This window comes from Ictalurus punctatus, chromosome 26 (assembly GCF_001660625.3).
Source record: "Ictalurus punctatus breed USDA103 chromosome 26, Coco_2.0, whole genome shotgun sequence".
NCBI lineage: Eukaryota > Metazoa > Chordata > Actinopteri > Siluriformes > Ictaluridae > Ictalurus > Ictalurus punctatus.
Window position 1 is genome coordinate 15,126,305 of NC_030441.2, and position 13,529 is coordinate 15,139,833.

Consider the following 13,529-nt stretch of genomic DNA (forward strand, 5'->3'; position numbering starts at 1 on the left):
TTGCATTATGGGATTTTAAGTATGTTGTAATCACATTACATGTGTTTTGGCACATCATGCATTGTTTTCACGTCCTGTTGTACACTGATACACTGGAACATTGAACAGAATGTTGAAAAGTGTTTACTGCCTGGTCAAACTTATCATGTACCATATAATTTTTTATCAATGCCATATAAAGTTTTGTAGGAGTTCTAAGCACATATAAAGAGAATCAATAGGAATACACAATGTCACATTAGATCAAAAATAGTTATAGATATAAATATATAAATTATAATATAATCAATAATAGATAGACTGACAGACCAATAAACAAAACACAGTCATTCATATTATGAGTGAATTACTCCTCTAAGTTTTCCTCCGCCATTTAGCAATGCATGTGCAAATTTCCAAAGAGAGACGAAGAGCTTGCTTATTGTAATTGTCTCCACAGAATTCAGGCTCAAAGAAGGAGAAGACCAGCCTGTGGGCAGCACCTCCTCCTTCACCTCTCACGACCAACTCATGGATCATCTCCTCAAGACCGATCAGCTTGCCACATATGAACTTGAGTCTAGTGACTGGTATCTAGTTCGATACCACCCTAAAGTGGATTATTTGCCAATAAAAGCATGCCCCAAAGTATTTTATTTGTCTTATACCAATTTGCCAAGTTATTTTCTTATTTACTGAAGATTGATATTTTGTACTTTTACCTGTTTATAGTTTGATATTTTAGAACATCCTTAAAACAAGTTAATTCCTGTTAACATTTGTTATAGCATCTATAAACACCATCACCACCTTTCTCTCTTAAATTTACTAAGACAAAAAAAACAAAAAACACTTGTCATGTTCTTGAGAAAGTGCAAAATCCCCTGTCCTGAAGATTTTCCTGTGAAGAAAATCTAAAGATACTGCTCTACCTCTGACAAAGTCATAGCGATGATACTGGAGACTCCTTCCCAAATGCTAAATAAACATATCCTCACAGAAAACATCACCATAGGAACTATTGTCTATGTTTTATTCTGTTGATATGAAGATTCCGCTATAGAACTCCAGTGTCCATATGGGTGCTTCTGGGTTCTGAGATTTCCTCAATCTCAAAAAAAAAAAAAAAAAAAAAATGCTGGTAGGTGAATTGATCACTCTAGATGTGAATGTGTGTGACTTGTGAATGTGTGTGACTCATTTGCTCTCTTTCTAATTATTTTCTATGATAAATTATGATTCCTTTAAGGGAGAAAACATAAATCAGTTTTAATATGACACATGATGCATTTATTTCGGGCTCCGCAGAAGTAACTGACAGTGGCTTGTTTGTCATTCTGTACCTATGTGAATGCATGCCATGTACCATGCATGCACACACACAGAGAGAGAGAGAGAGAGAGAGAGAGAGAGAGAGAGAGAGAGAGAGAGAGAGAGAGAGAGAGAGAGAGAGAGAACCATGAATGATATTTGTATTGAAGACTCTTCTAGGAATCATTCCTTCAGAAAAACGTCTGGTTTTTATTCATCTTCTTTAGACTTTGTCCCTGTTCCATAAACCATATTATTCTTTTATAAATTGCTTAAGCACACCAGAGCTCCACATTAGCAAAAGGGTGCACTTAGAAAAGGATGTATTAGTGACTATGAATGAGCTCTAGGATATAATATTCTTCTGTGTTTTGGCTGATGTATAAGCATGTGATTATGATCAGCTTTCAGTTAATTTGCTCTCTCTAATCATTTTTATGCAATATATTGTGATACCTTTAAGAGAGAAGACACATTGGGTTTAAAATGACAGATTATGCATTTATAGAGAATAAAGTTCAGGCAATTCAATTCAATTCAATTTTATTTGTATAGCGCTTTTTACAATAGACATTGTCTCAAAGCAGCTTTACAGAAATATCAACACGGTATACAGATATTAAAGGTGTGAATTTATCCCAACTGAGAGAGAGAGAGAGAGAGAGAGAGAGAGAGAGAGAGAGAGAGAGAGAGAAACCACAAGCAGGGTTAGCTTGAGAGGACCGAGAAATCTCTAGTCATGAAGGATATTTGTACCAAAGACTCTTCACTTGCTGTCTCTTTTTTGTCTCATTTTTATGCAATATATTGTGATACCTTTAAGAGAGAAGACACATTGGGTTTAAAATGACAGATTATGCATTTATAGAGAATAAAGTTCAGGCAATGTGTCAAACCTTAGTTTTATTATTATTTATTCAACGGTTATAATCAGTACATTGTTCAAATAATTTAATCAGTAAGTAAATAGTTTCCCGATTCGTAATAACAGCAAACACATTTGGGCAAGAGGTATAATTAGCCAATTCATTTATGTTTTACAATACTGCACATGGATCATGTTTTTAAAAATGAGCAAAGAGTACTCTTTACCTGTGCAATATTGTATTTGCATCAGTATTTAATGTGGAACTGACAACTTCAATAAGAGACTGTGTCAACTACAACCTTGGTTTTGGTGTTAGCATTAAGGTATGTGCAGAAAGCTTTTGTGACTTCTGTGACTGATGATATGTTTAATCAGAATGAAAATAATAATCATAGGAAAATGTTAACTAGTGAACACTTGTTTTGTTACAATAGCTAATGACCAGACCTCTATTGCACTGAATTTTTACCTAAAACCTCTGTTATTGGAAAATGGGTTCATCAAGTAAAAAGGATATGTCTTTTGATGGAGTACACAGCTCATCCACTGAAACAGAATACCTACATTTACTTATTTTAATCACGACCTGCTCTAATTTCTGCTTCATCTGTGTCTATATATAGAATAATGCAAAACCTGCTTCATTTACTGTATTAAGGTACAATACAACTGCAGTAAAGAATATATAGCATTCATTTCTAACAATAATAAGCAACACAAATTTCATTAATACACAAGAAAAAAAATGACTGAATAATAAAAGCACAAATCATGTCCTCGAACTGCTGACTTTTGAATTCGGATATACTTGAGCAGAATATAAAAACAACAACAAAACCCTCTTAAATTTCCAGTGCTTTTGGGGAAGATTCAAATTCTCAAATATTGGCAGGAATAGTGACTTTCAGATTAACATCATCCACCTATTGAAAAAATAGGAAGCATCCCTTAACATTCCTGTTCATGGGTAAATATCATGAAAACACATGGTAAATATTTGAAAACACAGTTACTATAATATAATGTACAATAGTAAAACAATGCTAGTGTCCATGTCACTACCACTGTTTTAATAACGTACTTCATGGTAACCATGATAAAATGGTAAAAGTGACTTACTTCAATAATGCTGACGGTGTTCATGAAGACGTCTCCCTTAATGCCAAGTGTAGTCACTTTGTCCACTGGTATACGGTGATTGTACGTACAGTATTCCAGGCCATTCACTATCACCTGAACAAATAAAACATAACCTTATTTAATCAATTTGCTTAAAGCTTTGACAAACTTATGTAATTGCTCCATGATATCACACCTCATATCCTTCTGGTTTAACAACCATGATGATATCAAAGGCTCCTCCTTTGACAAATGGGCCTCCTGGTGTCACTTCTTGAATCTCCCATATCCCATCCCTGCGGCTGTTACGGACCACAGAGTTAGAGTACAAATGGGGGTTGAAGTGGAGAGCGATGTCATCAAGTTGATTTGGCCCAGTCTGCAAATTTATATCAAAGCTGGAAGAAATTGTTTTAACATTTATTTGACTTAAAAATAAATTGAATTAAATTTTTACCTAACTGGTTTTCATTCACATTGTCTTGAAGTCATAAAATACATTTCACATACCGTTCACAATCTGAAGTAACAACCCCTTGGAAGAACAAAGCCACACCAGGTCTCAAGCCTCCAGGGATTGATTCCAAATATGGTTTGCTCTGTTGTGGTTAAGCATCATTCATTTTTTAATGATAAATGTCTAATCATGTGATTATTATATATTAGTCATGACATGAAAATGTTACTCACAGGGTTGCAGACTGGATGTGGCACATCAGACTGGATGTCAGAAAGCTTTGTGCGTGATGTGCCAGAGTTTAGTTCTTTACCAAAAGTAGATGTGTTCCAGTTCTGGAGAGAGCAGAAGTATGAAGAATACTTATGAAACATGTTTGTTATTCATTTTGACAAACCAGAATGCTGTAAAGTTCACATTGGCTTACAAAAGGAAAATAACAAAAAATACAAGGAGAACTGAAGGCGAAGAAGAGGCCAGAGGACTACAAAAATTGCTAGACTTGAGCAAAGGGTCATTCTCAACTCAAAACTGTGCGTAGAGCAGGACAACAAAAATTAAAAATGCATACTAACGTAGTGATTAGTTCTGGAGACATCTGAACAGTTTTTTAAAACAGAAAATTGTATTTTCTGATTGAATTATACACTAGGATCACTCTTAAATTTAACGCTTATTTTAGTTGCTTATTTTACAATGCACTTCCATATTAATGTCCGGTATGCAGTATCTAATGCACATCACCACAGTATATACACAGAGTATATGCAAAATACATACACAACTATTACTTAAAAGCGATATACCTTGTGCATGAGCACTAGCGACTGAGCTGTAGGTCACTGCAAATTTCAGTTTCACGTCAAATTGTTTTCTGAAGCTGCAAGTCATGTTTCTGGTTAAGCTATGTGCTAAAGTAATGTAAATGTGCTTGGGTGGTTGTGTCCATTTATTAAACTGTCTCTGTTAAGCCACATGTAGTAGGCCTGTGTGTGTACTGGTAAGTACTGTTACATATCGTGTTACGTGTAAATTATTGTGCATTCATTTAAGAAATAAATCAGTAACACCTTTTCTTGTCTTACAACCATGACTTAACAAATTATCTAAAAAGAAAAAATGACCCACATCGCTGTGTATTTCACTTACTGGAACAACACCGACAGTGTTTATTATGACATCTCCATGAAAGTTAAGTGCAGTCACACTCTCCACTGGCATGCGGTGCTTGAACTGGCAAGACCTCTGCCCATTTATATATACCTGGAAAGAACAGATATTGTAGGTAATTCTTTTAAACTCATTTAGATTATGTACATTCTCTTACTCTTTTCATTCCCATACCTCATAGCCTTCTGTTTTGGTCACAATAAAGATGTCAAAGGATGATCCTTTGGAAATTTGACACCAAGATGTCTTTTCTTGTTCCTCCCACATCCCATTCCTGCGACTGTCACAGCAAATCCAGTCATCGATACAAGGCCTGAAGTGAAAAGCGATGTCACCACCCACCACCAGCGGGCTTACAAAATCCAATGTAATCCTGTGTGTAAAAAGTAAAAATGTCACATTGGACTAATTCATAACAAGATTAAAGTCGATGTAATCCCATATTTTTTTTTAATCGATCCATTACTGAAAAACACATTGGTGGATTATTTGGTATGTCATGTGATTAAGAATATGAATACATACGATTGACCAGTTGCACTAACAACCCCTTGAAAGTACAAAGCCTTTCCTTCTCTCAACCCTCCAGGAATTGCAGCAGTGTAAGGAGTGCTCTGTGGTGAGTATAAGCACATAACATACATCAAGTGGTGATATATTGCAATGTTGTTTATAGAACCCAAACAATACCAGTTTGTCTGAAGCAACATCTTTTAATGCAAATACAAATGAGATTTATTTCCACTTGTAAGCAGCGATTTTTGTTTAAAAATATTTGTATTAGAAACTGTGTCAGGTGCTACTCACAGGACTGTTAACAACATTTGTAACCTCTGACTTGATAGTAGAGAGAGACCATCGTGACATGCCCAGACTGGTCATTATTTTAATCCTTAGTTCATTAAGGAGGGAAGATGTGAAGAGGTTCTGTGGGAAACAAAATGATATGCTACATAAATAAATTAGTAAAATCTACGTTTACCTTTTACTGACATGCAGAAATATTGATTATTTGATTTCACTTAGTTCTATTTTTATCTCTATACCCACAATATGACACAAGTGTAGAAGAACATAGACCAGTTTTCTCAATGGACTGATTTTTTCAATACAAGAAATTTAAAGTTGATTTTAATGCACCGTTGATGCATATTTCAAAATATGAAAACATAAGAGAATCTGTTCCATTACCACAGGCTATGTTTTAAAAATGTAATTTAGTTATTACAAATGAAAAAACACCCATTTACATGCATAAACAGAAATGAGTAAGAATCTGATATATCTTTAACTGACCCATGACTGGCCCACTTTAATACTGAGTTTCGGATCAATGGAGAAGGGGACAGAGTCGGTTGCTTCACTCATTCCCACATCACTAACTGCTCTGTATCGGACCAAGTATTGGTCTGCTGGCTTTAGTCCAGTCAGTGTGAAGCTGGTCTGTGCATCTGAAGTGTCTGTGACTGTCCATTCATCAATGTCATCTTCTGAATCAGTTGGCTGTATCCTCCTGTATTCAACTCGGAACCGTACCGTCTCTCCAGTTGGGGATTTTGAAAGCTTTAGGAGGACTTTCTCATCACTGACCTGCACCTCAGGTGGAGCCGGTTTGGATACGGGCTGGAACCTAGGATCTGTCAGAGCGCCTTTCTGGTAAAGTCGGATGGAGGTTCCTGGATTGCTGGGGTCACATATGGAGGCAATCATGAACTTGATTCTCTTCTCATTTTTATTGGCCTTTGAAAAACTTGTAAAGAGAGAAATATTCTGCCTCATGCTCGCAGAAACGTCAGGAGAAGTGAACCAAGGCTGTGTGGCTTGGAGAGAGAAATCACTCTTACTTGATTGATCCAACGTTGTAAATCTTTCAAGGTTCTCAAAGTCTTGTATAGCCACAAGGTAGGAGTCTTCAAACTTGAGAGATGTAAAAGACAAACATATCGCCACATCAACATCATGATCCAAGAGGGTGGAACTGAGTGAGCAAGATGATTTCACAACTGTGAGGTCCTTCAGCCGACTGGTATAGGAACTCAGAATATTTACTTCAGTTGTAACATCATCTAACCATTTGTTCATGTTGCTAGCAGTGAAGGGTGATGTGTAATGGATGTCCAGGATGTCCCCCAATGCCTTGTCCTCTTGTGTCCCACCTCGAATAGCTGGCAAAAGTCTGGAGAGTGCTTCCTGGAATGATCTCGTATAGTTATTTTGTAATGTCTGAAACCTTAACAATCTGTCTTTTAGATCAGGGAAATCATTTGCCATTTGGTTTTTGATCAAATCATTGCATCTCCTCTCCTCTTCACCGAGCTCCTCCAGCAAATGTTCTGTTTTGTCCACCAGCATCATGTTGATTTCTCTCACCAACTTTGCAGCCTTATCATCCAAAAGTTTGAGAGGATACAGCCACACATTCAGTGGCACACCTTTATTTTGTCCTTGCTTCATCAGCATGGGCAACTTCTTGTACACTTCCAGGGCTTCCTTGTATGTGATGGGGTTTTCTTCAAGCTCAAAGTCACCATAAAATGTGACACTGATATTCTCAGACAGTTGTTTTTCCTCTTCATTCATCTTTAGGGATGCTTCCCCCTCAATGGAAATGGTAGGGATCTTCTTGAACACTGCATGAAGGTTTCCTTCAACAGCCTGTTTGTTCTCATTTTCATCAGTTATATGATCAAACACCATGAAAGCCTGAGCTCCATACAGTACAGCTGTAACTACATGGGTGGCTGTTTTCTGGTCAAAAACTTGTGGATAGGTGATATTGCCAAGCTCCTTCATAGTGAGTTGTTCAAATTTTGTGGTCTGGCTGTAGTGCATAGTAACTCTGCACTGACGTGCTGAGGATTTGCTATCATGCAGGTACTTGGCCGATCCTCCAACTTCCACCAAACCACTGAGGAAACTGGCTTTAAGGGAAGCACTTATATCTAGGAGTTTGGCCTTATCACTGAGGGTGTCTGAGGCAGCAAACTTCAGATGTGTTTTAAGCTGCTGATGTACATCAAGGTCATCGCACAATGCTTTCTTATCCCATAAAGTAACACCTGAAACAATAAAGTGATAAGGAATGATAGCTGCATCACAAATATTTTTGATTTATCAACTTTTTCTGATGATATATGATTTACTTTTTACACCACAGTGCAGACAAATGCTCAATTCTGATTGGTCAGAATGTCTTGACTAATTTTCCAATAACAAAAGCTCTAACAGTAGTGTAGCTGCAAATCACACATTTATATTAACATGCTTGTTTTAGTACAGTATATTTCTATAGAAACAACTCACACAGATTTGTATGGCAAATGCTCCACATAAACAAAATACAAAAATTATTTATATGGTGAAGTTTTCTATGAGCAGATGTTTATGTTTTATTTTTATGGAAGGTGTCTAGTGCCAGAGATTTGTAACAATCAGAGACAATGGGAAAGTCTTCAGGATGGAGTGCTTTTTAGCTTTTGGTAATATGACAAGCTGCATTTTTCATTTTTAATAACTTCACGAGACAGAGAACAAAAGAAGGCTAAATAAAAATACAATTAAATATGTGTGATGGCCTGCAAATACTCTTCAAATATTTATATGTTGTTCCACTTTATTGTTCTGAAAATATTCTAGCATTTGAAATGTTGCCAAAATGAAAAAGGAGAAAATAATACTAAAGATTTCTTTCCAGGTCTGTTCAAAGACACACCTACTTCTACACGTATAACACTATTTACTTATGGAAAAACATTTACTGCCAAATTGTAAACAGTTATAAGTTTACAATAGGACATGTGTATCATCACTTTGATTATCAGCATCACTCACATCACTCTTCATCTCGTCATCTGAGGAAAAAGCAGAGATGTATCTACAGGGAAGGCAATTGCTTGGGGCCCCACATATAGAGAGGGTCACTGAATGCTGGTCATTTAAATAATCAGAAATTTTCAGCTTAAAATAATTTGCAGCAACATCTCAGCAACCCCCTTTAAGGAGCCCTTTTGCAGGGCGCTATCTCATTGTTTTAAATTAAACTGAAAAATGAACCTATCTGGCAACCAGAAGTGCAAGAGAAATCAAGAGGAGGAGAAAAAGCAGAAAGAGGACTCTTTTAAAAGTCACGCATAGTCATTTCTTCACACAGCTGATTCCTGTCCGTGCTAACATTTGTGAAATAATAATCATTCACACAGTTCTGTTGGCTAGATTTCTTTTATTAATGGATTTTCATTAGGCCATTTAAACATTTAAAAACTTTATCTGTTGTCTTTAATGTTTCAAATTCAGCAATCAGAATATTGTTAATGAAATATTGCCACTAACTCATCCAGTTTAAATACTTTGCAAAAGTGGGTGCTTGACCTTTGTTTACTGGTTTAATTTTTAAACATAGGAGGGAGAGCAGGTACAGTCATATGGGCTTTTGATAAAAATCTAGCTAGTTATCATAATGTCAGACAACAGAAAATATGACAGTAGAGCACAAAAACAGAGTTGGATTTTAAATGACTGTGCTGCAAATATATCCTGATGACGTGACTTGTAAAAGGTAAGGAACTACCTAAGTAGGCCTATTTTATTTTAGATATTTAATTTGTTCTAGCTTTAGCATGGCTTGACACATTGCTGTTTACAATCCATAGCAGTGTTGTATGAGCTGTGTAGAGGTTTGATTTGGATACGCTGTTTGCATTGTGTCTCTTGAACTGTGGTAAAATTAGTTTAATATTAAGATAATTGGGTCAATAGCACATGAACAGCATACCAGCTGGACTATTGTAAGACAACATATCAATTTGATCTCTAAAGGAACCATCTACACCTGGTTATGTCAGGACACTCTTGATTCTATGGAAGTCCAGAAAGGCCCTGATTTTTTTTTCTCTCAATTTTTTTTAAAACATAATTTGCTTTCTCGATCAAAAATTATTTTTCTCATATGTCGAAATGCATTATTGGCCATACATATTATACATCAGGGAGCAGCTTAACAGAAAGTAGCTGGTGCAATGTTAGATTGCACATTCAACAACACCTACTTGTTGGTCATATTTAAATTGATATTTGTAACGAATTGTGATGATTTTAGCATAATTAGTAGTAATTGATACTGATAAAGAAATTTTATCAGATACAGTTAATGTATGAGAGTGGCTGAGTAGTTGCTATTATATGATAAATTGTCCTATAGTATAAGATTTTCTGCAAGATGGTCAATATTGCTCTAAAACAAGTTGTTCAATATTATGTACTTTGTCTAGATTATGAAAAGACACACACACACACGCACACACACCCTTATTCTGATAAAAAAATTATGCATTTTATAAGATTTTCCATTGCACATCTCCCTCTGTTTTTGTCTTGTCATATTTTTGTTTGTCATTCAAGATTCTGTGCTTAAGTGACTGTCCATGATGGTTAACTTTGCCACTGCCACTGAGCAATTTTGTCACATTGCTCAGACCTATAGTTTTAGTAGTTATACTGTAGTTATAGTAGTTAACTGTTTTGTTATATCAGCCTCGATTTTTGCTTGTTGGAGCAGTTGTAGATTCATGTCATGGTGTACATATAGAGCCCCAACACTGGTTCAAGCCCAAGGACTCCCATCATCGCAAGTCCATTCTTGGTTTTTAATTTTGATATTGACTCACCCTCACTTTCAGTCTAACTTTATCTTGACTCACTCTCAATCCCCTTAAATCTCAGTCTTTACTCAGTCTTGGCTAGTCCTGGTCTTGGACTTTGTCTTGAACTTGACTACAGATTAATGACTGATATGGTGATGTTTTCTGTTAGGAGACATTTATTTAACATTCATGGAAGGAGTCTCCAATGTCAGTATTTTGTGGACTTTGTGCTTTTTGGAATCAAATAATTTACCAAATTATATATTTGTAACCCCTTTTTCCTCAATTAATGTAATAATTCATCAAACAATCAATGTTGACTGTTTTCATGTTGTCATAAAAATTCATCATTTATTATTATTTTTTTCCCCAAACACTTCAGAGGTAGGTTGAACAACTTCTAGTATTTCATTATTGCATACAGTATGGACATAGCATGGCTAATTATTGACATTAACATTATTAATGACAACCATTTTTAGACTGCAAATAGCAAACTAAATGGGGTGTAAATTGCACCTGGAATAAAGGTGTCCCTGCGGCAATCGTACAGCATTCCGGGATACAGAGGTCTTCCCAGGGCAGCTATTTTCATGCATTTGGAATCCATGACTGTTGCAAGAGAAAATAAAAACAAAGGACAAAGGATTATTGGAAAAAACATAAAAATGTGCAGTTGTAAATGTAACAGTGTGGCACAATCAGGGATGTAGTCTTAAGATAACATAATGTGGAAAATATTCTTTGAGTTTCAAAAATCTTTTGGAAGTTCTACAAAATTAGACATATTGAGGGGAAAATTATCAAAATGTCTATAGCTTTGGAGTGTATTTCTTGTCTTTTGTAGGACAATTTGTGAAGAGGTTTCTTATGAAATATGCCGGATTGGTGCATTTTTAAATAAATAATAAAGTGTGATCTCTTATAAATCTGTTAAATTTTTGAGGAAATTGTTATTGGCTTATCAGTGAAATTAAACTAGAAATCATTTTAAGACACTATAGAACTCAGAATCAGTCAATCAAAAGATTAGTCAATCAAATTGAGGTCAAATTTAAGGTACAATAAAACAGACATTTCAAACTGGTAGACCATGAAAACCAGCATATACTGTATCAGTTCAGACACTTTATGGTCTCATTATTAATTTAATTAGGCTATTTTACAGGTGATGTTTTACATAATTTTAGCAAAGACATAATTAGTCTCAATTGTATCTTATGTTTTGTCAAGAGGGTTTTTAGGAGAAGGGGTTATATCAGGAGGATGTGCAGCAGTCATTAGGATGTGTAGGCCATCATGGGGCTTGCACACCAGTGGTGTAATTTCCATGACAAAGACTCCCATTTAATGAACCACCACTACCAGCCAGCACCCTTGATTGTATGTCTTGTGTGTGAATGTGTGGATGGTGCCCTGCAGTGGACTCGCATCTTATCCTTACTGTACTAAAGTTAATTTATCAACTCTCACCATGTGACACAGTGTCTGCAACTGACCAAACTAGCATTTTGTCTCAAATTGCCTACTTATGTATTGTTTTAGACAGTTATTGAGTACTAACTCTAAGCAGTTTTCATAGTTATGAATTTTACAAAACCTCTCATATAACCTTCAAATACTACCAAAAGGATGGTTTTGTTTACCTGTCGTCTGGATCTTCTAGATTAAATATATTTGAATATAAGGGTGAAGTTTTTCTTATTTGAGAAGCAACTCATGACAACAATAACTCGGAAAGCAGAAAATTTTAGACTGAACTTGTCAGTGTGTTTAATTTTACTGACAGAGTTGGAAATCAGATGAACAGTGATGTTTTGACTCTAACATGCCATCTGGTAGACGTCATATTTAATGAATGCTGCTTGCATTGCAGCTGATACTGCATGCACAGAAAGCCAAGCATTCAGTATACACCAGGTCCCAAAATGGAAATCGAAAGAAAAACTGCATCACAGTTCTGCTGTGTGTGTGTGTGTGTGTGTGTGTGTGTGTGTGTGTGTGTGTGTGGTGGCAGGGGTTCTGTGGACTTTTTAAATTTTTTTTATTAAGAATAGAGAGACTGAATGCTTCTTATTGCTGATTTTTTTGTATACCACAATATTCAATTTCAGATGGCAAATGAAAGATGACAAATTTTTGTAATTACAAATTCACAAATTCAAAATAATATTTAGATTCCTAATTTTTCACTTACAATAACTTCAAATTTCTAAAAGCATGATACTAACTCCATAACTATCTTACTTCATACATGCAAGTCTCATTTTCTCAGTCATTCAAAGTGCAGACTTTGGCTTTGAATAGCCTTAAAATTACAAAGAAAATATTTAAAGGCATTGTAATTATTTGCATTTGTCATTTAATGTTTATATTAGTCATGATATTAAGTTAAAAAAAGTATATACATATAAAAAAAAAAAGAATACACACTGAACAAATATTATCTACAGTCAACCTTACCGGAAATGCTTTCTCAAACTTCTGATCAGTCCTGAGTTAATGGAACCAGTAGAGTGTCAGAAATCGTGACGGAGCAGAGATAAGGCGGATGCAAGTGCTGGATAACAGTTGTTTATTTAAAGAGACACAGGCAGACAAATCCTAAACGTGATCCAAAACGTTATCCATAAACATGCAAGAGGTCAGGCGATTGGCAAACAGGCATATACGTGGCAAGGCAGGAATCTAGGTCGTTAAACAAAACAAGACACGAAGTAAGGCGAGGGGCTGGAAGCGGATAATCCAGCGCGAACTCACTTATGACTATGACTATGACTAGAGGCGAGGCGATGCGAGGCGAGGCGATGCGATGCGATGCGATCTACACTAACGGTAAACATTAACCGTGACTATGACTATGACTAAGGGCGAGGCGAGGCGATGAGATCTACACTAACGCTAAACATTAACCGTGACTATGACTATGACGCGGGGCGGGGCTGGGCGAGGGGGATCGGGCGAGGGGGATCGGGGCGATGCGAGG

General features: G+C 36.1%; 2 protein-coding genes across 3 annotated transcripts in view; both read right to left on the reverse strand.

The window, feature by feature from the left end:
- The window catches only part of LOC108258987 (cytolytic toxin-alpha), a 36,842-nt gene extending 23,743 nt beyond the window's left edge, over positions 1 to 13,099 (reverse strand). The window contains exon 1 of the mRNA XM_053676146.1: positions 13,007 to 13,099. The gene's annotated coding sequence lies outside the window, so the exon portion shown is untranslated. The remainder of the gene's footprint in view (positions 1 to 13,006) is intronic.
- LOC108258985 (cytolytic toxin-alpha) lies at positions 1,819 to 13,147 on the reverse strand. Of its 2 annotated transcripts, XM_053676144.1 has the most exons (12): positions 13,007 to 13,147; positions 11,063 to 11,155; positions 6,201 to 7,963; positions 5,712 to 5,831; positions 5,430 to 5,518; positions 5,079 to 5,277; positions 4,884 to 4,997; positions 3,968 to 4,069; positions 3,788 to 3,876; positions 3,474 to 3,675; positions 3,278 to 3,391; positions 1,819 to 3,081 (listed from the first exon to the last, which is right to left on the reverse strand). In XM_053676144.1, exons 2-12 carry the CDS (start codon positions 11,151 to 11,153, stop codon positions 3,037 to 3,039), a joined length of 2,928 nt encoding a protein of 975 aa, XP_053532119.1. In that variant the 5' UTR covers positions 11,154 to 11,155; positions 13,007 to 13,147; the 3' UTR covers positions 1,819 to 3,036. The 2 variants fall into 2 exon arrangements, with proteins under 2 accessions (XP_053532119.1, XP_053532120.1); XM_053676145.1 differs by lacking the exons at positions 3,968 to 4,069; positions 4,884 to 4,997; positions 5,079 to 5,277; positions 5,430 to 5,518.
- Between the last annotated feature and the right edge of the window lie 382 nt (positions 13,148 to 13,529).

What these genes read in the sequence shown, in the direction of transcription:
- LOC108258985 (XM_053676144.1), bottom strand. Translation starts at nt 11,153, where the DNA reads ATGGATTCCAAATGCATGAAAATAGCTGCCCTGGGAAGACCTCTGTAT. An exon ending in CCAAAACAGAAGGCTATGAG is followed by an intron (nt 4,998 to 5,078) that starts GTATGGGAATGA and finishes TGTTCTTTCCAG; the next exon opens with GTATATATAAATGGGCAGAG. An exon ending in TTAAACCAGAAGGATATGAG is followed by an intron (nt 3,392 to 3,473) that starts GTGTGATATCAT and finishes TTATTTGTTCAG; the next exon opens with GTGATAGTGAATGGCCTGGA.